Source organism: Podarcis melisellensis (assembly GCF_964234715.1).
Source record: "Podarcis melisellensis genome assembly, chromosome: 6".
NCBI classification, from domain to species: Eukaryota; Metazoa; Chordata; class Lepidosauria; order Squamata; family Lacertidae; genus Podarcis; species Podarcis melisellensis.
Genome location: NC_138538.1, coordinates 48,055,164 through 48,080,394, shown reverse-complemented (window position 1 = coordinate 48,080,394; position 25,231 = coordinate 48,055,164). Strand labels below are relative to the sequence as shown.

At 42.8% G+C, this 25,231-nt stretch overlaps 1 protein-coding gene and 1 long non-coding RNA gene across 5 annotated transcripts; one reads left to right on the top strand and one right to left on the bottom strand.

Moving 5' to 3' along the window:
• Positions 1-5,227: 5,227 nt before the first annotated feature.
• On the bottom strand, positions 5,228-12,977 carry RBM15 (RNA binding motif protein 15). The gene has a single exon (XM_081916157.1). It carries the CDS (start codon positions 12,096-12,098, stop codon positions 9,270-9,272), a length of 2,829 nt encoding a protein of 942 aa, XP_081772283.1. The 5' UTR covers positions 12,099-12,977; the 3' UTR covers positions 5,228-9,269.
• A 96-nt stretch (positions 12,978-13,073) lies between these two features.
• LOC309372528 lies at positions 13,074-24,646 on the top strand. 4 transcript variants are annotated; one of them, XR_014169544.1, is made up of 5 exons: positions 13,074-14,339; positions 16,885-17,212; positions 17,273-17,299; positions 19,561-19,690; positions 24,319-24,646. It is a non-coding gene; the product is annotated as an uncharacterized lncRNA (long non-coding RNA). The 4 variants fall into 4 exon arrangements; XR_014169545.1 differs by having other exon boundaries at positions 19,561-19,694; XR_014169543.1 differs by lacking the exon at positions 19,561-19,690.
• The last annotated feature ends 585 nt before the right edge of the window (positions 24,647-25,231 follow it).

Sequence of the window (25,231 nt, the reverse complement as noted above, 5' to 3'; positions counted from 1 at the left end):
CAGGTTAAGAACTTTGCTTCAGGATGAGAACAGAAATCGTGCAGCGGCGCAGCAGCAGGAGGCCCCATTAGCTAAAGTGGTGCTTCAGGTTAAGAACAATTTCAGGTTAAGAACGGACCTCCGGAACGAATTAAGTTCTTAACCCAAGGTACCACTGTATGTACAACAAAAGCCTGAATATTAACCAGAGGTGGGGAACATTTTTTTCCGTCCAAGGTCCACATTCCCTTCTAGACAACTTTCCAGAAGCCATGTGCCACTGTTGGGGACGCCCAGAGGGGAAAAGCAGGCAAAGCAATGCATGTGAACTTTTTACCTTTGTATACTAAGCTAATTTCTTCACATCCACATATCTCTTACTACGTTCCAGCCAGAGAAGCAAGGAGCATGATCAAAAACATTCCAGCCAGGCAAAAATACTCAAATGAGAGTGCAAACAGGACTGGTGGCTCAGGAGGGAGTGTGGCCTGGAGAGAGTCCCGAGTGCTAGTTAGAGAGGCCTGGAGGGCCACATGCCCAATAAAAGCTGTAAATGGATACAGCCTACAACTGTAGACACCCCTGACATTAAGTTGCCAACATATAAGTAATTTCACACACAAGGTTGATTTCTTACCAAAAGACCCTTCATTATTTGGATAAGCACTTTTAAGGCCACCTTGCTGGTATTACCTGCTTGTTTGATATACTCTTCAAGTATGAAACCTGGCATACCTTATGCGCTCATTCTCCTCTACCTCTAAAGATCAGTTAGTTGGATCACTCTCTTCTGATTCAAAACCACAGATCAGGAAGCATCAGAAGGCAAAGTCCTCACATTGTTAGGATGTCCAAAATGGGATCCATAAAGCTCACACAATCTTCTCGGGTTCAAATGCAGTACTGGCACTATGTAATGCAGATGTGGAACCTGTGAAGCTGGACAACTTCCACAATCCCTCACCACTGGCTAAAAACCCAACAACAGCTTAAAGGGCTACAGTTTTCCATCCCTGATCTAGTGCTAATTGTAACCAATTTCTCATGATCCAATGTTCTAAAGTGGCCTTCCCCAACCTTGTTCCCAAATGTTGTAGTCCAACAACTTCCATCATCCCATCAGCTGGGCAACTGTCAAGGATAAGGAAATCAGTAGTCCAATAACATCTTGGGGGGAAAGGTTGGAGAAGACGCTTTACAGAGCACATGGCTCTAAAGCTAAGGGAAGAACAATGTTAGTCTTTCTTACATGTTGGATCTAATCTAGTCTTCACCAACCTGGTGCATGCCAAATGTTTTGGACTGAAACTTCTATCAGTCCAAAATAGCCGGAGGTCACAAAGTTAGCGAAGTTTGGTCTAACCATGGATCCCCATGGACCACCAATTTCTTTTAAATTTTCATAGCAAAAGTACATACGTACTTAAGAGTATCTTTAAATTAGGGCATAACTAACCTGTGCAACAAGTGCCCTGCTGGCTGACCAAGGTCTACACACTCCCAGCTTTCTTTCCAATAACACCAGAAAGCAGCAGGTACAAGGAAATTTGCCAGAAAATAATCAGTGGTCTATGACCACTCACAGATCACAGTCTACTTTCTGCTATTAGCAACTGCCAGAATATATTGACTTCAGTAAAGATTTTATACTTTTTATCGTCTTAGTTTTAACAAATTACCTAAAACAGAATAACTCGAGACACTAACTTATGTCCATACCTCTACATTTTACCAATTGCTAAACTTAAAATTTGTATTAGGTGAGACACTTTAGATAAGCTTCCATTGGTAATAGCTTTCAACCAATCAATTTTCCTTTAAAACCTAACAAAACAGCAACAGGAGGTATCCAACTAAGTTATACCCAAGTCCATTGATCTGGAATCAACTCAGAGTTGGATACCATCCTACGAATACAGAGAAAGTTCTTTGTAGCCCTTGTTGTGAAAAGGTAACATAAAATCTAGAACTATACACTGGGGTGTGAATTCTATGGGGATCGAATTGATACTTCTTTTAATTAAGAATAGGTGTTTTTCCCAGTCCTCCTTCAGACACTACTAAATGTGAAGTGTAAGCAATTGCTATTTCTCAAATATTCAGAGACAGAATGTAGAAGAGTTTGTATACAACTACAAACCATCTCTTATTGAGGTGCAGAAATATTTTATATTGTTTGGTGTATCTTATATACATTTTATAATGAAATGCTTAGCTTGAAGAAATAGAACTTTAAACACTGATCTACTTTCAATTGTGTCAGTTATATTTTTTAAATTGGTTGTACATTATTTTTAAATATTTTCCTGTTTGTAATCATTTTCTTATGAAAATTAACTAATGCTAAAGAGCAATGGCTAAGCACTTTTCAGTCCCATTGATTTCTGAGAAAAAATACGTATGCTCTTCACTCCCCCTTAATGAAAGTCTATTAATGAGGCTTAACTTTTGCTGGATCACGCTCTTAATATACTGAATGGCAAACTCGGTGTGCAGTTCAAGATAAGCAAAGAACTTCAAAAATATTCTTACCATAGAATGCATAGTTATAAAGAAGCAGGTTCAGTATTTAAATACTTTTCTGTCTGCTTGGTATGCTTACAGAGTTAAATCCATTTTTTCATATTCTTATATGCCATAGCCCAAGCCAACTTAAGCAGCAGGAATTCAGTATGTTAAGAAAAATGTACAGTTTACCTTTCAGACAAAGATGTCCCTCTAACCAATCCAGAGGGGCTGACCAATCCTGTGAAAAAATAACTCACTATTATGGAGCAGCCATTAGAGCATCCCCCAGCATCACAAATTAACTGCAATTAAAAGATACTGGGGTAAACAATAAGAGGGAAAGTACAAACAACTGTGTAGTTTTAATTCAAAGTGAATCAACTCAATTCAACTGAATGATCCTCTAAGAAAAAATCATTAAAAGAATACTGCAAATACAGCAGACTGCATTTCAAGTGTGAACATCTAAATCAGCTGTGGCATTCGCACCATCGGAGTAGACTGCAATCCTACACACACTTACTTGGAAGTAAGTTCCACTGAACTTTACAGGATTTACTTCCAAGGAGTCATGCACAGGATTGTGCCGATGATGGTCTTAATCACTCAGATTTCGATAAGGGATGTGTAACCACCTCTTTCCATTTCTTTATTTAAAAGGTCTGTTTTCTTGCAGTACTTAAAAGACAATTGAGGGGAAATTCAAATTACTTGCCAAAACCCAGACAGTTGTGACAAAAATTTAAACTGGGCCTCTTGATACCAAGCTGTGTTCTAATATGCTCCATCATTACTCAAGCAAATCTGTTGTATCACTTGCCAGAATTAAATATCTCACAATATCTGAATCACTTAAAATCTAAGTATGACTATCTCTTCACATTCAATGACCTTCCTATATATATTCCATGCAGGAAAAGGCATGATCAAATGATGAGCATCTGCTTATGTTTCTAGGTATGCATACAACACCAAGTGTGCATTTTCACATGACTGAATTGATTTTAATACAGAAAAGTGATGTCCTGGACCATATAGAAAGCCATGTGTGAAGCAGCCCTTTGAGCCACTACTTTAATTTACCCAACAGAATTATCCGCATTTATTACTAGGAACAATGGGTGGTATCCAACTAGTCATACTTGGTAGGCTCACTGAAATCAACAGACTTAAGTCAGTCATGATTAACTTAAGTCCATTGATTTAAATGGATCTATTCTCAGTACTACTAAGTTGGATACCATCCAATAGGCTTGACCGCTCAACTATTTGCAGATTTTAAAAAAGGAAATCAGAAATCAACTAAAAGTGACATTAAATGACAAGTTGGAATTAGTACTCAGCCATCCTGGAAGTCATTGCACTTTGGATAAAAGCGAGTTAGTAAGAGATATACCAGTTACCTAAGGACTTAGAAGGCTATAATATAATGAGAAAAGCCTAAAAGCAGTAAACCCAGCTCCCTAGAATTACAATTTAGTTTGACCTCTTAAAATCCCTTACCTGTTTAAGTGTTTTAAACAGCAGTTTGCCTTGGGAACACATAATTTGTGGAACACAATCGTTGCATCCGTGTGTTGATAAGCACCTGCTGCCTAGCAATCATCCTGCGTGAATACAGGACAGTGCTAGTGTTCTTTATCCACAATAGGTTAAACATTTCAAGGCAACCAGAGCAAGCTTGTGTTTCAAGATGTCTTCCATCTGCATGTCAAATGGCAACTAGTTAATTCTAAGACAGTATGGCAAACATATGCGGTTTCTGCAGCCACGGTGCAGGTGCAGCACTGTTCGCTTCCTCTTGACCTCTGGTGGTGTGACGTCAACTGTGCCCCGAAGTCTCCTGCAGCAAAGAGTTGTACTCCTGCACAGTGGGAACAGCTTTCCAAAGCTCAAGGTCCCCAAATGCAGGGACACATTTTTCAAAGTGTCACCACTTTTTTTCCTCCTCTCATCATCTGTACTACAAACTACAAGTTTGCAGTGGTACCTAGGAAACGATCAAGGTTGCATGCACATCCAAGGTGTGTAGACAATTTGCTTCAAAACTGGTCAAGAGCACCAATACCAATGGTACAGGTTTTAATGACAGCATTCTAGCTCTCAGGAACTCTTCATCCATTCAGAACTACACCCAGGACTGCACAACTCTGGTGAAAAGCCCCTGGATGCGGAGGAGCTCTTTCAAGCTGTCTGGAAACGCGCTATCACTTAAATTTTTTTGAGTTACTTTTTCTTTTTTTCAATTTGGTGGAAAGGTTTCTATGCGCAAGATGCAAAGCAATTTCAAACTTTCTTCAAACTAAAATCAGAACTAAGGCCAAACAAGTTAGGTGAACAAAACAAATCAAGAACTTAAAATTCAGGAACTCCAGCTCTTCAAAATCAATGAAGTCCCAGATTTGTACACTGTTCTGAGACTTAAAGATGCTTTCCCTGCTTCTTGCATGCCAGCAACAGCACCATTTCCTCGTAAAGATGAGGAGATAGCAGCCATTGATCCCCATTCACTGTAAACAATGGGACACAGCAACACAACAGACTAGATTCTTCAGATCTGATACAACAGGATGGTCAACATCAATGCGTAGGTCTCCCTGCTTCTTGTCTGAGACCCACAACTATCAGATCGAGGAGGAGGAAGAGCGGCGGCAGTGGCAGCAGCAGCAAAATACCCCCACAGCTGCAAACAAAGGGGTCAAAGGTTTGTTGTCAATTCATTTCCAGGCAGAAAAACCACTTTCCTCAAAAGAAACAATTTATTTAGAATGAAACAAAATTAGCTCGACTGTGAGCGCATGTTTTGAGTGACAGCTAGTTTAAGCTGTGTGAGCCATAAAAAGGTTTTTTTTCCTTTACTTTTGCAGAAATCTTGTGTACACAGCACAAAGCAAAGAGGTCAATTTTCCACTTAAAACACGGGCATTGGCATCACAATAGCAGATACACAACTTTTTTTAAGCTGCCATTTTAGTAAAATGCACAAATACTAAACAGATAAGCTTTCTTCCACGAGGCCCATGTAAATTCCACACAAGCCAAAGCTTTTCTTCGCAAAGGTCCATTAGAGCTTGGAATCCCTTGTTGTCTTCGGCAGTTCACCAGCCTTGCTTTCAGGAGGAAAGAAGAGGTTATTCAGTACAAGTGTTTACAACAGAGTTGTCCTCTCCCTACATTAACAGATAACTTATAGAACTACAAGGCTTTTCTTGAATATTCTAGGGAAAGTCTGAAAGCACCAATCACCCTTCACTGGCACAAAACTTTTGAAATGAATTAACATCTATATATAGATGCACAATGAATAGCCCAGGGGTTTTAAAACGTAAAATACAGTTTGAAGTTATTCAACTGAACTGGTAAAAAAGGTAAAAACCCAGGAGGAAAATCAATTCACACAATTTTGCTTTTTCAAAAAGGCAACTCAAACAAGAACATGAAAGTTAACTGTTCTGTTTGTATGTGTATTTTCTCACTTTACTGCATATTACTAGCAGCAAGCCCACTAGTTGCAGGAGGGAGGGGAAGCCAATGATATACATCAAATTCCACCAAATTACATCTGCACAATTCCACCCCCCCCAGTTTTTCTAAAGTATTGCAGTTTGGTCAAATACAACTGGAAATGTTTACATTCCATGACACATCTGGAGTGTCTATTCTTATCTACACAAAATAAATGGAAGCCAAGGTAAATGACTACACATCTTATTTTTAATTGATTTCTTCACTTCTAATTAGTATTCAAATTTTATCAAGTGCCCCCCAAGTATAGTTCCTGAATACACTTTTGTGGTAACCTCTAGCTTTTCCATTTAACCATCTAATTCCAGGAGGTTTTTCCATGCACCTTTTCACTCTAAATCATGGCCAGGCTCCAGCTGCTTAAGACACCCAAATAAGTTATTTCTTTTGCCTATTATACTCCTAGGGAAGTGATCCACACTGAAGATTGCTTTAAAAATGCTATAATCTTGCCTCCACTTCAATTGCTCCCATTTGGACCGCCCATGTAGGAAGCCATTCTACAGAACACAGAAGTGGATCTCACAATAATGAGGTAGCCTTAAATTCATGCCATGTTGCCAGCCAACAGCAGTCTTTATGCTGAACTTTCAAGCATGCAGTCACTGGCTAACAGCCAAACCGCTTTTTAAAGTTTCCAATTGTAAAAAAAAAAGTATCAATGGCAATATGCCACTTAAAAGTTTTTTCCCCCTAAGCAACAAAAAGTGGCAATTAAATGATGTATCAGAAAAAGATAATTCTCCATTCTAACGCAATACACTGTAATGAATGAAAACAGTTGTGAATATATGCACCAATCAAGTGTGCTACGCTCATACTGAAGCTCCATAATGCCATACACAGAGAAAATAACTCTAATCTGTTGTGTATAAAAGTGGCATTAAATGCAACATTTGCTAGTGCTGAACTCTTACCCAGATGGCTCAAAAGGATAATTGCTCTGCTATGCACACTCAAAAGTAAATACAGCCCCCCAAACTTGTATTTAGATTTTATGGCGGTTTTAACTAAGTGCTGTGACATTTAATGTTGCTTGTCAATTGTTTTACCCTACAAAGGGCTCCTAAAATGCTAGGTTTCCTTTTCTAGCTAACAAATGAACCAGATTTTTTACTAAATAATAATAAAAAAATCTAAGTAAGAATTAGGAAATTGAAATTGCCCATTTCACATAACCTTAACATACTTCAAGTCATGAAGATCAGCAGCAATGAACATAATTTGTTTCCATTTTCAAAGAGGAAACCCCATGGTGTTGAGTTTTTCTGACACCAGTTATCAGTGGCTTGCTTGTAAGCAAGACTATTCATACAATTTATTGCAAATTCAAGTTCTGTAGGGCTTTTCTCAAAAGAGCACTGCATATTGGAGAATGGGTACTATTGTTCACAAGTATAAAGGTTTTGAAGGGTTACATAGGTGGCCTTCCATAAATGACTCAGAAGTCTAAATGTAGAGATCAAGCTCTGTTACAAAAACCGTAAGAGAATCCACTCTATATGCCACCATTGCTTGACAAGTGCAATAACATGGATAACTCAGCAACAGTCATGTTATGCACTAACTGGCAACATAGGCCTATCCTACTGAGACTTCGTCTGGAAGCAGAGAATATATGAAAACAACTCCCTACACAATTCTCATTAATAGTAAGGAAAGTGGCTAGATTTTGCATGCACATTGAAGGGCTCTTCAGCCCACAGTTCAAAGTTTTCTTCCTTTATTACAGGACAGCAGACATTTTCAGTGTGTGCTGGTGGTTATTTGAAACTTGCAATTACTCATCAATGGGTTTTAGGGTGCTAAAGCTGTTTTTCTGAAAAAGTGAAAGGATTGACTGATTTCAGAAATGAGGCTTCACTTTAAAAAGTGACTTTAACATGCTTCTCAATTTAATCTTACAATGAGCAACATGTTGCTTTCACCAAGCCACATTTCAAAGAATGTAAATCTTTATACCTGGGCAAAACCATTTTACACCGAGTGGAAAACAGCACTCTTCATTACTCAGAGGCTGGTACAATGTCTTAGAGGGTTAATAAAATGTTTGAATGAAAAGATTAGAAAAATGAAGCCACATGTCTGAACTACTTCCCCCCTACCTATATCAGGATGTTTTTGTGGAGTTTAAAAAACCTCATTTCCCAAAAAAACAAATTATGTTCTTTGAATAAACTGAACTGCTTCCCCAACACTTGGAAATACAAGACTGCAAAAATGTCAAGATTAAAACAGTGCAATCCAGACTATAAAACCTTGCATAATGCCCATTTTTTACCTGAAAGTAACTACCAGGTAGCATTCACTTCTATTTTCATGGCTATAAAATGATATTGAAATGGTTATGTGGCAGAACTTTTTACAAAAGTTAAGTGCCATCTCAGAAAATTATATTTCCAAGTTACATTTTGGAATTCACTGTCCCTACCACAATTAGCAAAGGGCAATATCAAAAATGCAAGTAATCACAGTTGTCTTAAAAGCACCTGCTTCTTACATACTGAAGCGCAAGATGTTCATGGATTATAGCAATGCTCTTGGTTCTTTATCATGTATCACAACTACACCTGTGTACACATCCTTTGTGGGCATGCACTTCTATGAACTTGGCAACAAAACTAATACCCAGTGAAAGAAGCCTAGTGTACCACAAAAGATAAAGTATCATCTGCCTTGGGGACGTCAATCCTGAATCAATTCAAACTCAGATGTTATTTTTGGGTTCTTGATGGAGGGATTATTTTGATTTCAAGGCTACAAGCCCAAGGCCTTCACTTAACCATAGGGCTCACAATGGGCATTTGCTTTAGGCATGTGATTCTGTATGAGCCACAAATGCTTTAAATCTGGCCATTTAGATTTGTAAATGTAGGGAAGTTTTTATGTCTACTTTAAAGTTATGAAATGAAAGAGGACGAGAAGTTAAAGGGTATTTTTTTAAAAAAGGGGGAGGGGAGAAAGAAATACGCTTGTTCTGGGATTCATATTTTAGTTGAAGCAGACCTTCCATTCCTGCTACCTGCACATCAGCAAGACAGTCATGGTAGCCTAACCATACTAAAGAACAGCTAACAAGTCTGCCTTCTAGAGAGTTTATAGAAAACTGAGGGGAGGTAAGATTAACTACATATCTAATTAAAAATTATACTTGGGGAAGTGGCTAAGGCTCATCGCATAGCACCTGGCAGACACTGGAACAGAGGGGAGGGGGGCTGTGTGAAGCAGCAGGAGAGAGCATAGAAAGTATTAGGGCTTTAAGATGCACCACGGACAATGATCATGACCAAATAGTCATCCTCTGATTTAGCCAGGGCCTTGGCTGTAGAATCCAGGAACTGCTGAGAAAAATCACAGGGTGGGAAAGCATGCAAGACCCCGCTGTTTTCTTTGTCTTTATTGCCCCCTACTGGGAGGCTTATCACCCCAGCTGCCTGTTTTTGTTTAAGATAGGACACCAGGTTTCTGAGCGGCCGCTGTGTAGAGGTGGTGTTAGCTTCACCAGCCCCAGATGAGGCACGGTTGTCTGTGGTACCAGGCACAGCCAGAAGAATAGCATATCCATTGGGCCCTGCCACTTTGATACGACGGGTAACTTCATCCAGCTTGGGCTGGTCCAAACGGAGGCGCTGTGTGATCTTTAGCTGGGCCACTTTGCCACCAGTTGCTCCTTCCACCAGGAGACTGCTGGCCACACTCAGATCCCCTTGAAGTAGGTGCATGTTAGACGGAAAGTTGCTGTTCTTCAATAGAAGCATTCCTTGCCAGGCCAGGCACAGTTTGGGGGATGACCCAGACTTTGAGGTTCCATCCTGCTGCTGTTGCTTTTGAGGTGGAGGTTTAAGCCGAGATCCTCCACCACTGCTGCCTTCGGATGCATGCTCATCCTTTTTAGCTGGACTCTTGCATTCTTGGGTTGTAGCAGTGGTAAGTGTGCGATGCTTTCTTTCCCTCTCAGAGCTTTTGCGGTCACGCTTCTCACTCTGGCTTCGCTCCAAACTACCCCTGCGTGGCTCTCGGATGGGTGAAGGGCGCTCCAGCAACAGCAAGCGAGAGGTTGGTCGTTCTGCATCGCTACTATAGCGGTCTCTGCCCAGACTTGGCTCAGGACTACGATCTTGTGGAGAGGCTGCAGCAGGACAGTGACGCTTGCGAGATGAAGATGATCGTTCACTGTCCGGCGAACGGTCCAAATGCCGCCCCCCATCTTCCACTAGCCTTCGCTTCCTGGGTAGATCCCTACTGCTTATGACTAACTCCCTTTCCCCACGAGTTCTTTCTAGAGACCAACCATCTCGTCGGCGTTCCAAACTTTCTAGTGTATCATAAACAGTTGCTCTGCTCCCCCTGTCCCGAACTGGAGGTGGGGGAGGCACCCACTCTGTCTCAGGATAGAGATCTCTGTCACGATCGCCATACACTAGGGGTGGAGTCCTATCCCGAGCACCTCGGAGTGGATCCGATGGGGCTCCACGATGTGCCCCAAAGGCAGATGTCTCTGCTACCAGATCATAGTGAGGAGGGGGTGGAAGTGGCAATGTCTGCAAATAAGGTTGCTGATAACGATGCTCAGTGTCAGCAAAGTCCACCCGGAGACGGCGGTCTGGCCCACCCAAAGGAAAACCACGCATGTGGCTACAAGCAGCTTGTGCAGCATCCAAGCTCTCATACTGGATGTAAGCCCATGAGTCACCTTTACGATAGTCAATGGTGCGAATAGTGCCAAAACGGTCAAACTCCCTGGCAAGAGCAGCCAATGGTACCCAAGGCCCCAAACCACCCACCCAAAGTCGTGTGGTTGGGGTGGCCTTACCATAGCCAATTTTGATAGGGTTACGCAGCAACACTTTACCGGACATAGCAAGTTTAGCCCGGTGGGCCATGTCCAAGTTTTCAAACTTGAGAAATCCATAGGTGCTAGTTTGACCTCGGGATGGCCTCTTGATGTCCACCTCAGTGATTACCCCAAAGCGGTCAAAACCTCGGCGTAGATCGGATTCAGTCACCGATATGTCCAGATTGCCGAGGAATAGGGTACGATTGGCTCTCTGGTCATCTTCGGGGCTAATCTCTTCCTCACTGGCTGTTCCAGTGCCCCCAACCCCACGAAATGCAGCTGCCGCCACTCCGGCAACTCGATCCAGACTGTAAGCGGGCCTCACACGGTCATAGAAGCCCCCATAATCTCGTTCTCTTTCCAACTCCCTAGGCAGAGGTGGCGGTGGCGGAGGAAGGCGGCCCAGGGCAAGCTGCTGCAGCCTGAAGTCTCTGTATCCCAAGCCAGCTCCACCAGCAGGAGAAAGCGCCCTCTGAGTAGCCCCAGTGGAGGGGTGCCTGATGGCTGCAGGTGCCGCACCTGCTACACCCACCGCTGCGGCTCCGTAGGGAGATTCCTTGTCCAAAAGGGCAGGAGAACGGCTGGCGCGACGCCGGCCGCTCCCCCCTCCGCTGCTGCTCCCCACGTAGACAGCCTCGATCTTCAGCGGCCGGTCGTAGAGAACCAGGCGGCCGCGAGCATGCTTGGCAGCCCGGGCGTCCTCGGGGCGCCGGAAATTGACGAAGGCCACCCGCTCGTCGCCAGCGCCGGTGCCGGGCGGCAGGCGGCTGATTTTGACACTTACGTCCCCGAAGCGCTTGAACTCGTGGAAGAGCCCGTCCTCGATCGCCTCGTCGCTCAGCGCAGAGCCCAGCTCGCTGATCTTCAGCGTCTTGTACTCACTGCTGCTGCCGGAGTCGGAGGGGGGCGCCCGGGAATCGCCGCCGCCGCCGCGGCTGCCCCGCGAGGACGACTCCGCGTTCTTGCTGCTGCTGCTACTGTTGCTGTAGCCGTGGCGGCTGCTGCTTCCGCCACCCCCGGAGCTGCCCACCGTGGCGGAGTCATACTCGCGGCTGCTGGCCCGGCTGGCCTTTTCCAAGTGAAGGCTCCGCCGACTGCTGCCGCCGCCACCTTCGCCCGAGCCGCCGCTCGCCGACTTCCCGCCGCCGTTGCTTGGCTTCTTGCTGCTCCGCTCGCTCCGCGCCGAAGAGGAGTCCTCGCCGCCCCGGGACCGTTTGGCCTTGGCAGGGGAACGCTCCTTGCCCTTCATGGCGGCGAGCGCCAGCAAGAGGGAATCGCGCGCCGAGTATCGCGCCTCACGCACCCGCCGCCATCTTGGAACCCTCCTGCACACGGCAACTCCGCCCACTTCGCATCCATTGGACGACTTAACCGAGGTCCGCCATTCTCATTGCACAGAAAGTCTGTCAGTGTGAGGCGAGGGGAAGGGAAAAATCGGCCCAGAGCCCCGGAAGCGGAAACCCTCCTTCTTAACTAGCGCTCATCATCCTATTAGACGAGGCGCCCGTCACTCCGAAGGTCCGTGAGCTCCGCTGAACGGCGGCAGCAGGAGAGTCACACTATAGGCCGGCTATGGAGAGGCTACGAGCAGGAGCTGGGATTGGGTTGGACAAAAATCCTGTCAGTCGTCTTTATTTCTCCCTCCGTCACAGCCCGAGTCGCCCAAGCATTCATTGGCCATTTTCTTCGAATCCGGGCTCCTGTCTCTCCCTGTTCCTATTAGCGTGGGACCGGGCGGGGCGGGGAGGTCTCGCGCTTCAACTTTGATTTGATTGGATGTTGGCGATGCCCAACTCGACCGTTTCAACTGGCGGCTGGGATTCAGTAGCCGTCCGCTCATTGGTCTGTCGACGATTGTCGCTAAAGATGAGGCGCGGCCTTGCTCATTTGATTTGGCTGAGGCGCGAAGGCAAGGCGGCGTTGGTGGTTCCGCTGGGAAAAGCTCGGAGCCTGGCGTTTCCTGCACACAGCGTTTCCTCCATCGTCACCGGCCTTCGTCCCTCAGAACTCGCCTTGCCTCTGCTGCAGAAATGCGGAGCACCGCCCAGAGTCCCGCAGTGATAAAACGTCCATAAAAACATCTTTGCCTTGGCTCTGAAGTAGTATAAAAGACATTAAATAAAGTAAAAACACCGTAAGATGAATATACGTTCAGTACTTCGAAATAATAAACGAATAAAAATTGCTTAGGTCCTAAAGCCCACCACAAGTTCTGCAACTTCTGTGCTACCCAGATCCTAAACCTCCATGCAGTCCTAGCGACAGCTGCAGCCCCCCTTTTCTTTTTTTCGCTGAACATTTTAAATAGGCTGCTTCGTGCAGTAACTGATTCAGGTATTCCAATGGTACAGTTTTCACAAGCCCCGGTGTGCCAGTAGCAGGAGCAGCCCAAGATATTTGGACACCCGAGGTGAACCACAAAATAGCATCCTCCCTGCCAGGGAAGAAGAATGACTGAGTGAAAGTCCACATCAGGAACAAGAGGGGGATAAAGATCTACATCGGGATCTGCTGCTCCTGTGGATCCTGCCGCCCAAGGTGGGCCGGCCCTGGTCAGTAGTGGAGGTTCATTACCCCCACATGCAATTCCTGGGAAGTGGAGGGCTGCTTGCTCTGTAATAAAATGCACCTCCTGAGATGCATAGGCGGAGCAGAGATCACTGAAGACCACATTTGAAGTTGGGCAGGAATTATCCATCCATGCAATATACACAATATTGGCAGGTAATGACCCTAGTTTTCAGGAGCAATTGTACCGTTCAAGCAGAAGCCACATAATCTACAATGTGGTCTTATATATGTATACTTAGAAGTAAGCCCCATTGAGTTTAGTGGAACTTTCCCCCAAGTAACTGTATTAGATGGTACCCAAAGAGGAGTATCAAAATATTTTCTAGCAGATTTACTAACTTCTCATAGTCTCACCATTTGACATTATTTGTAGCAGGGGAAACCCGATACAAAAACATATACTGTGTATGGATTCATAAATCTGTATAAATACCACCCTACCCTGGAAATGCAACAAATCCTAACACTTCGATGCATCTTTAAGATGCCTGGGGAAGAGTCACGTGATTATTGCCTGCAATAAGTCCCACTGAACACAGTGGGACATAGATAAAATTGTCTTGTTAGGATGGCCAGATGCAAAGGAGGTCAGGGATTAAGGGTGTAGCTTCTCCCTCTTGTACACAAGTATTAAAGATGCAGGTGCCCTGTAATCTTTTGTATCTGACCGTACATAAAACACTCCTTACATCCTGAATACAGTGGAAGCTGTTAATAGTAATTAGGTAGAGTCAGGGATTTTATATAAATTTTTAAAATAATCCTCCCCTTTCTACTTGGCTTTTTAAAGATTTCATCCAAAAAGTATTCAAACAGAATTCATGTTTATTCAGCTTTAAATTCATGTCCTAGTTCTAATTCAGGCTAGTGGGCTCTCTCTTTAGTAAAGGTTTTAAAGCAGAAAAAGAAGCAAAAACAGGTGAATAAATTATACAGTTTACTGTCTTGAGCCTTTTTTTAATTGATTAAAAAAATACATTGTGCATAATGTATTTGTTGTATTAAAACTCGCTGTCTATGAAAGTTCATTTCATCTTAAATGTTTTCTATCTGTGTATACTCAGGAGCAAGCCCCGAAAGTGTTAATAACATCCGGGAGCAAGTCTCATTGAGCTCAGTCTCAATACACAAGCTGCACTGAAATTAGTGGGAGGTGTGGAAGAGTTCTACCATAGTGACAATAATTTCTTACAAGATTTGGTTCATTTCAATGAGATTTGCATAGGAAAATTTCCTGACAGATGGATAGCTTGAGAGTCATGTTCTGCCCAGTGATGATCTCAATCATGATAATCTGTGAAAAGACAAAAGGAACAGTTTACCTAGAAAAAGCTATTTCTGCCAGTATCATAATGCTCTTATATAAATCTATGCTGCCAGCACATGTACAGTTCTGGTTGCTTCATCTCAAAAAAACAGCTGGAAAAAATGATAAGGGAGTTAGAGCAATTTTGCTAGGAGGAATGGCCAGGACACTGGGTAGGGGGTTGTTTAAGGGGGGAAAGGGAGTGGGTATGAGGGAGATTTAGGAAATTATGTGAAGTGTGGAGATGGTGAACAAAATCTCCCGTAATACCAGAACCAGGGATAATCTAATGAAACTGATTAGCAGTAGTTAAGGGCACACTATATGTGTGTGTATATGTACCCCCCATCTTTGAGGATACAAACCCTTCTAAGATGGCATACAAGTAACAGAGATACTTTAATAAAACCACAGCAATAATTTTGGAATATAATACTTTACCAGGATCCTTTCCACAGGGCATGTGGTAGTAGATAGCCCAGGTTGAGGAGAGGGAGAGTTCAGTTGCATCAGGCTCCGAGATGGTCTTCCTCAAAATACAGAAGGAAGTACTTCACACAATACCAAATTAATTTCTAGAATTCATTGTCACAAGATGTGGCGATTACCACCAACTTGCATGATTTTAAAAGATTTAAAGCATTCCAATTATTTGAATTTCTTATTATTCTTTCTAATTGCCACTTCTTCATATTTTGTGCTCCAGTTCTCCTATCCAAAAATGCATATGAAATTGTGTATGTGGGAGGGAAATTACATAAACTGCATAAGCAAAATAACATTCAAAAAAGAAATGCTCTTCAACCCAATGCATACTCTTCAACCCAATGCTTTCCCTGCATGCCCAGGTGGAGACAGTTGCCAGGGTACCTTTTATCATTTCAGTAGATTCACAAGTTGCAGCCTCTCAGAAAAGGTGGACCTAGCATCAGCTATCCATGCTATTTTTTACTTCCAGACTAGATTAAGCTTCTGGCCATGTCTGCTCTTGGTAGTGTATTCACACTTCTTAGTGTGACCCCTTCTTCTGCCCCCTGGCAGATGAATGGGAAGAGGTGGTGGGTGAGGGTGATAGTGATGGGGACATATTGCACCTCCTGTTATGCCCCCTAGCCATGTGTTTGCTATGCATTTTAGTCCCCCTGCCTGCAGATGGAGGAACAGGAGGGACTGCAGGATTGACAGGGACCGTAATGGGAGTCTCTACTACTGGTGTTATGGGAGAGGTCCTGGTCCCTTGTGCCTCCTGAGACACTATGCCCTCATCAAATGCTTTTGCCTGGGTGGATTTTGTCCATCAATGTTCTGTTTACTGGTTATACCGATCTGCTCATATGGAGGGGAAACATCCAAGTGAAATACATGAGAAATTTCCGTCCAAACATAGAAATTTCACCCAATGTAGAAATTGGATGTAAATGTCCTTTGGGGGCTAAATGCAAGTATGTTTAGCTTAGCTGTATAGTGAATTGGGCTACAAAGTTTACACTGAAATATTACACTGAATTAGTCCGATATGTATTAATCTTAGACAATAGAGCCAATAACTTCATATTTCAATATAGGTTACTTTCATGTGGATAAAGATTTACGAATCTGTGTGGGAGACAGGCAGAAGAACATACTCAGTTAGACTGGGTGTCATAGAAACGAATTAATGGTTAGCATGAATCTATTTTCAAATCACATTGACAGAGCCTCCATTAACTTCTATTTTGAGCAGCTTTACTGGGTTTGGAGAAGGATGACATAGCAGAAAAGCATACACAACTAGCTTTGATCTTAATGGGATTTAGACCAGATTGTCATCAGCTGTAAACTGTTTTTCAGCATCACTTCTGAATACAGTATTACTGTATACAGCATTACTGAATACTATGCTGGATCTGTCAAAGTCTCAACCATTTTGCTTGCCCCCTTTTTTTCTTTTTAAGTTTAGCATTCAAATGTACCTAAAGTCTTGAGAGATGCAAAATTTTATCACTAAAATGCTTCTAGAGTAAGTTTCTTTACATTCACAAGGAAGGTAATAATGCAACGTTTTATACAATTGCAAATTAGTATTATAAAAAATATTTATCTAAGATATCCTTTGTCAAAATCACATTAAAATATATTTTCAGTCCAGTGTCACGTTGTGTTGTTTTTGTTGTGGTAGGTCTTTCTGAGAGGAGCCGTCCCACAGGTATTGAGACATGGAAAGAGCAGAGAATACTATCAGGGGCAACATTAGCAAGTCTGGTGTACTTCAGCAGTCAGAAAACCGTTGGTAAAGTCCAAGTGCTTTAACAAAAGATTACTGAGCAATCCTTTACTTACATCATGCCAGGTGTGGAGATATGCTGCCTCTGCATCATGGGACAGCCACCATATCCAATGTATGCTCTATCCAATGCAGGTTCCCTGGTATGTGATGGGGCAAGCCTTGCAGAATGTAGGATGCAGTCAGTTGGTGAAGAAGAGAGGCTGGGATGATGAGGGGAGAGGTCAATAAGATCTGCTCAGCCCATCAGGTAAGAAGAGAGGCTGGGATGATGAGGGGAGAGGACAATGAGATCTGCTCAGCCCATCAGGTAAAATAGGAAGGGGTGGTCACATGGGTTGCCAGCAGTGGGCCAAAAAGGTTGATTGTGTTACGATATTGAAGCAATGCTGCTGCAAAGTCTTAGCTTGAAAAGTAAACATGATGGGAATGTTGGGACTGTTCGTGGGAAACAGAGGGACAGTCATTTCACAGTGCGAAGCACTGGAATTAGCTCAGAGTGTAATATGAGCTGTACAGGAAGTACAGGAAGTGTTTGTTTCAACACTGCTGGAGTTTGGAGAGAGCAGTCATGTTTTTTGTAACGCTGCAAAGACAGAAATAAAAGCATGTAAATACGTTTCTGTCTATCTCTTTTCCCTGCCAGGGGAAGAGGGGGTGTGTTCTTCTCACGTTTGAGAAGAATCGCCGATCGAGACCTAGCCTGCGCTTGCTGGGGAATGCAGCCAGGGAGGTCAACAGGGAATCAAGCCGGGTGCCTGGGATTGCTGCCAGTTTCTCATGAGAAGGGCTTGGATTTCCCGACAGATTGGTCCATGCAGGAGCCAGGCTTTTGATCCATGCAGCACTCCTGATTGGGTCAGGTATGCCTGATTGTTGAAAGGACCTAACCACTTTTCCTAATTTGAGGTAATAACCTAGATTCAATCCTGGGTCGTCCTGAGCATACGTCACAAGCTGCTCCATCTGGCTGGGGTTCCTCCTACAACCCTTGCCCTTCAGGAGTCTATGACTGGATGACTGGAGTAGACAAATGCATTATGATATGTCTAATACATGTACAGTATTGGAACAACCATGTATTTTCGTTGGCACTGACCAGCAGAGGGCAGAAACCATGTAGGAATTTCCCTGTTGCTTTTCCAAATGTGCTTTTCCATCTGCGGCTGGTGACCTGACCTCAGATAATAGTAACAAGAGCCTCCAGAAACAGAACTGTAAAATCTATTGAAATGTCTCATCTTACCAGAGTAATTCTGCCTAATTGTACCAATCCCAGCTCAGTCAAATGACGACTGGTGGTGCCGAGTTTTAATAAATAATGAGAGACCCATTAATGCAATCATTGGCCACTTTCTTCTAGTGTTCTGAGACTAATGGACAAAAGTTGAGGAAAGTGGCAGAACAGGCAGCCCTAGGCAATTGAGCACTCATTGAACCGGAAAGATGGCAGAAGTTCCTTCCTTTCCTAGAAGCTGTTGATAATTATATTTTTTAATTAAAAAAAATCCATACCACAATTTGTCAAAAGATTGCATAGCAGTCTAAAATATATTGGGATCGTGAATGAAGTGCTAAAATTCATTCCCACTCTTTAAACACTTTTTAGCCCCCCAACCCCCAGTGACTCTTTATTGAAGTCTGTACTGTTAGCTCTGTTAAAGTTGTTAACAACAGAAGCAGTAGTATGACCCAATATCTCTTCATATTGAGAGAAACAAGGAGCTATGCAGTGGTACCTGGTGCCCATTGAGGCTAGCAGGGCAGAACACAGGTAGCCCAACAGTAATTTTGAGCCAGAGCCAATGACAGGTAGTGCCAATTCTAGTTTTGCCCCTACTGAGTTCTATATTGCCAACACTGGTGCTAAGAAGGAAGAAATGGACAGGTAGTGCCCCTCCCCCGGATAGGATGCAAGTAAAAAGGCAGACAGGTAGAGTCTGGCTAAGGGCAGACTGAGGTTGGTTAGTGGAGCACTGTCCCATTTGCCTTGATGGACCAGCCTTCACCACTGGTATGCAGTTGTGGCTGTTGGCTATTGGGACTGCTTGGGCCAAAAACAGTAGGTGAAGCCAGAAGTCAAATGCAGGCAGAGGCAACTAATTCCCCCTCTTCCTTACTGAAGGCAGACTGAGGGTGATGTTACAGTGCTCCCTTCTCCTTAGTGGACATGCCTCTCTAAATGTGGCATGGGGGAATTCAGCATTGACGGGGTCTTCCTTGCATTGCCAAACCACTTCAATGCAGGCAGATATAGGCCATGCACAAGGTCCAATAGAAATTCAGTTTAAGCAACAACGATGAACTGATCTCTTGCTCAAATTTCACTCTTTCCAGATTTCTCCTAATAAAAACCTTTATAGTAATGCTGCCTTTGTGCCAGCGCTTTAAACTTGGATCATTAATAGCCCTTCCTTTCTTTTATGCATATATATATATCTGACTTATCTCTTCATTGTTATAGTAAATTAGGAACTACTTGGGCTGGTATTAGAGAATATTGTGAATACTCATGCTAGAATTGCTTCAACAGTGTCAAGCCTTGACCAGAAGCACTGGTTTATTTTTCAGAAGTAAAAGGGTTAAAAAAATATCCTGAAAGATTGCATGAAAGATACCCTATCATTTTTCTGGCATGGCACCAGTACTACTAATCTCCCAAATTAATCGTATTGCCTTAAATGGGCATTTTTCTGGAGAGGTAGGTAAGTTTATTACTCCCCACCCCCATTCATACATCAATTTTATATTGATCCCTGCCAAGCTTTTGTGAATATTTCTATCATAGGGTGCTCTGAAGGTAACCATTTGGCATTAATTGCTTCCTGATTTTCTTGTATTCACTATTAATTTTATGTTTTATTGTGTTCTGGCTATTGTGCTCAGAATGTTTTCTCATTGAAATGATGGAAAATTATAGTGCTGATAGAGTGGGCAAGTCATGTAGATTCACACTTTGTGTTGAGGTAGAAGTTCTATATTGGAAACAGAGAATCGGGTGCAATCATATGCATGGTTACACAACAGTAAGTCCCACTCATCGCAATGTGACATAAGAGTACAGTGATACCTTGGTTCTTGAATTTAATCTATTCCAGGAGTCTGTTTGACTCTCGAAATGGTTCAGAAACCAAGGCACAGCTTCCAATTGGCTGCAGGAGCCTCCTGCACTCAATTGGAAGCCACGGATGCTACATCAGACATTTGGCTTCCAAAAAACATTTGCAAACCGGAACACTAACTTCCAGGTTTGCGGCGTTTGGGAGCCGATTTGTTTGGGAGTCAAGCCATTAGACTACCATGGTACCACTGTATATAAGATTGCAGCTGGGGGCACATCCAGCAAATACACTTTCCTAAGAACCTAAGAAGCCTGGCTGGATGAGATCAAAGTCACATCTAGTCCAGCATCTTGTTCTCACAGTGGTCAAACATTTATCTATGCAAAGCTCACAAGTAGGGCTAGGATCTCACTCTAGGAGTATTGATGGCATTTGATCAGAGAATAAAGTCTACACACCCAGATACCCCAGCTGTGATAGTACTGATGCCCCAAACTGTAGGGCATCTGGGATTGCCTTGTGCACTTTCAGTAACAGATAGAAGACCCTTCACTGAGTTTCCAGGGATGTATCTTATCTATGCAGACTTAGCCCTGCACATCTGCAGGAAATTCCTCCATCAAGTTATGTAGGTCCTTCTGGTACTCCTCATCTGGGTATGAGGACAAGGGGACTATAAGATGTACTGTTGGAGAGTTACTTCTCAGACACTCATATGTAGTTCAACTTGCTTATAACAGCCCCTCCCCTTTTTTGGCTTCTTTAATTATGATGTCAGGATTGTTTCTGAGGCTGTTGATGGCATGCTCTGCATAGCTGAGACTGAGTAGGAAACTTGTCCCAAAGCGGAAAGAAGCAGAAGTCCCAGTAAAGGAAGAATGGATACAAAAACTTATGGAATATGCAGAAATGGTGAAAGAATAAGAAATCAAGATAACAAACTTTTTATAAAAAATGGTTTATTTAATATTTACAGATAAATTGCAAACAGATAAAAACATTAGCAGGATTATTGTAACAACCTGCAGTTTCATAGGAGTATATATTTATAATAGATAATTAAATGAGCAAGTTAAATGAATTTGGATATTCAGAAGATATTTTTAAAAATAAATTTAACCGCAGAAAGAGGGGGAAGGAAGTCAAATTCTGATATGTTAAATTGATTGTAAAACTAATGAAACTAATGAAATGTATAAACTTGAAAAGTATAAATAAAACCTTTTTTTTTTTTTAAAAAAAAAGACATTTGATAATATTAGAGAGAGAGAAAGGGGGGACTGAGTAGGAAACAATGTTGTTTTCTTATTGCCTCAGCTGGGGCATAGTGGCAGAAGCAATTTGGTAAAATTCAAACGTGTGCTTTCTGATACATTTTTGAAAATGATATTGTCAGTGCCCGCAAGGAGTTCCATTATAGCGTGCTTAATCACCCGTTAAAGTTTTCCAGAGCTAAATCCAGGAACAGAACCCGACAGATCCTATTTATGATATTATACTGCAATGTTAATCTACACATAACTTTTTTATATAGAGGAGCCCATGTGATCACTAGAAAACGTCTGTCCCTGAACACATTGGGCATTTAAATCAGAAATGGCCTTTTGACTGCCATTAATCTGCCTCCAACTTGCTTTCGGTGTAGCCTTACCATATTTCCTTGGCCATGTTGGACAGGAGAGGCATTTCTAAGGATTAAGGGCAACATTTTGCTCAAGGGGGTTTCCTGACAGAGACGTACAGCAGTGTGGAAGCATTCCTGGCAGACAGCCACTGTGGAGGATTTCCACCCAACCCCCAGCCAAAGCAACAGCTTCTGCTTTAGGATTGCTTTGTGCAAAAGTTGGTTGAGCAAGAGACGGGGAAAGGAAAAGAGAGGAAGTGTGTGTTCCTGTACAAGCATGATAGTGAGCTGGACAGGATACACTAGTGGCTTATGGCTGGTGGGTTCTACAAGTCATCCACCAAACGACAGTGGATTGGTACATTATCAGCAATTGTGTTTGTTGCAGATAGGCTGTGGTTTCCTGTCGAAAATGCACAGTGTTGGAAAACAGGCACATTTGCTCCTACACCCATATACACTGGTCTGGGAGCCCTGATTAGGTACAGCCTTAGGACACATTAAGGAAGAGTATCTGTCACTAACACTTTATGTATGCAACTGTTGTGGGGAACACCAGCAGTAAGCATGTGCCTGCTTAAAACGTGGAGCTGTGCTTAGATTCTGCTTTGTTAACAGCGGTTCCGAAACACTGTCACAGTCCTTACCTGCTCAGGTAAACTGCCTGATGCGTGAGACATCCTAAAGCCATTTAAGCAGAGAAGGGGGAGTTGAATACCCATGGCTGCACACCCTACCACTTGTGGTGATGGCAGTTCAGTTCTGTATTAAGAAGCAGACAAAATTCATACTGCAAGGGTGTATAGGAAACGCAGCAGAATGTATATTGTGCATTGAGCCATAGTGGTCTGTCACAATTGCTCCTTCACCGCTCTCCTAGGCAGCAGTTCACCTTATCTTGCTAAACAGCCTTATTCTGCTAAATCATGTAACTTGTCTGCTTGCCAGCCTAAACATCTACAAGAGATAGTGTATGGGTGTACAATCAAACCTCGGTTGTCAAATGTAATCCGTTCCAGAAGACCGTTCGACTTCTGAAATGTTCAACAATCGAGGCATGGCTTCCAATTGGTTGCAAGAGCTTCTTGCACTTGAGTGGAAGCCAAGCGTTCAGGTTCCGAAAAACATTCAAAAACCAGAGCATTTACTTCCGGGTTTTCAGCATTAGGGAGCCAAAACGTACGATAACAGAGGCATTCGGGAACCAAGGTTTGACTGTACCACCTTGGGAGGATCCCAGCCTAAATACCTGTAAGAGATAACAGCTACCTTAGGAGGATCCCACGATTAATGATCATGGGAGTGGCGATAGGCTCATTCTTGGCAGTTGAGAAGGAGATGGGGGAAGGGAAAAAAGAGGAAGCGAATATGCCTGTCTAGATATGATAGAGAGATGGACAGGATATGTCTGTGGGTTATGAGTGCTGGGTTGTACAAGGTATCTGTTGATTGACAGCACTTTATCAGCACTCATGTTGAAACAACTCTTGGGCACAGTTTGCACTTTAAGTGTGGAGGCTGTATTAAATCAGTCCTCAGGATGGCCACTATCACATGTGTTCATGTGTAGCACCACTTGAGACTTAGTAATTATTTTGTATGTCACAGCAAGCAGTTAAAACGAAGAAGAAGAGAAAGTGGCCACTCTGCACAATGAACCACAAGACACAAATGGTCCCTTATGTGATAACTGCCTTGGGACATAAAGTGGCTTTCATGTGGGGACCATAATATAGAAGCCAACATCACTCAATACACCTGATGGGGGGGATCTGCCTGAAAACTCAGGCTGATTCAATGACACTCATCTCAAAATGCTGTCATTAAACTAAGTAGATTTGTTTCTAAAAATTCAAAACTACTCAAAATATTCCCATGATTGCTTCGATGCAATCTGTTTATTGAGCATTAATTCTGATTCGATTGTGAGAAGATTATATTGTATAAAGTTATGATAAGCAATTGATACCTCACACTTTGCAGTGCATTTTCCTGGAAATACTTCTCTTTTTTGAAATGGGTTTGTTGTGCAAGAGCACTAAATCCACTCTAATTGTGCAACCTGAATTTGCTGGTATCAATCAATCATATTATTTGTTTGCTGCTTTTCCAAAGTTAAAACCACGCTCAAAGTGGCTAGCAACATGTAAAGGGAAAATCACATAATTACAGACGTAACAAAAGTAGTCATGGACAATAAATAAAACATTTTAAAATACACATTAAATGGTTTCCACATAAGTCAGATCTAAAATAAAGATTCAAAAAATGAATAACAATGACAGCAACAATGCTCCACACCCCACAAAACTCCCTAAGCCATTTTAGAAAGTGTCCTCTGATGGGTTTTTGGATTGGTTTGGTTTCATCCATCTGTGAGAAAAAAGTTGAACGAAAGTATGTCCCCTAGTCAAAATGAGAAATTGTATCATCAACCTGTGTATGGGTATAAAAACTTTGAAAGTGTCTGTTCTTCAGTTGCAGTAACAGCAGTGTTTCCCTTTGAGGAGAACTGTGCTCATGTGATTGATGTCAACAGTGTGCTTGCATTTTCTCTTCCCTCACAAGCAAATTCAGTTTCCATCCAACTTAGTCTAATCATCCTGAACACCCTGATTTCACATCCATGTGTTTTCATTCTAGGACACAGGAAGGTTGTTTGGTCTCCTGTCAACACAGAACATCTGTTTTGAATTGTAGCCCCTGGCAGCAAGGAAGAGTGGAGCTGAGAGGCAGAGAGGGTGCCTTCCATTCACTCTAGTCTAGCACATTTGCTGCAACTTAAGACTGAACAGAATTCTAGCCTCCTTGGGAATGAGCACCCACTTGCAGCTCCAAGCTTACGGCAACAAGACGGTGCGTGAACCACCCTAGCTAGGCAGAATAGACAGCCTCCCTGTGGGACCATCCAAGAGCTGCATGACGAGAGAGAAACCTGAACATTTCCATGCACAAGTATCCAAAATGAAATGCATTTATTTTTTTTTGTAGCCAGCTCACTTTCTGAACTAGGACCAGAAAGATACTAGCTCTGGTGCTTAATTCTACATGAGATCACTTGGATCATTAATTATTTCAATTCTTTGAGAAATTTGATTCAGTTCACATTTAAAGGTAAAGTTGCCTAATTAACACTTTCCAAAAGAGAACGGCAACTGAAATGCAGCCATCCTTCCAAACCTGCACATTTCCCAATTTTGCAGTGCGGTTCTCCAGCAGAGGATTGTGCACAAAAATGCATACACTAAGGGAAATGTTTCTGTTAGTGAAAACAATATAGAACAATGTATGATACTGGGGGAATTTGCTTTGCAAAAATGCATATATTAGAATAAATACTCGTGAAAATTCTGGTGAATTTTCATCATGAGAACTTTTTTAAAACAACAAGAACAACCAGGGCCATCTTACCCATAGGCGCAAGGGGTGTGGGGTACCCGGGTGCCGGGCTCTCAGGGGTGTCAGGCCGAGAGTCGAGTCTGGGGAAGAGCCCACCCAGTGGTTGGAGCACTGCGAGTTTGGGGGTGACCGAGCCAGCGAGACGCTGAGGTGGCCA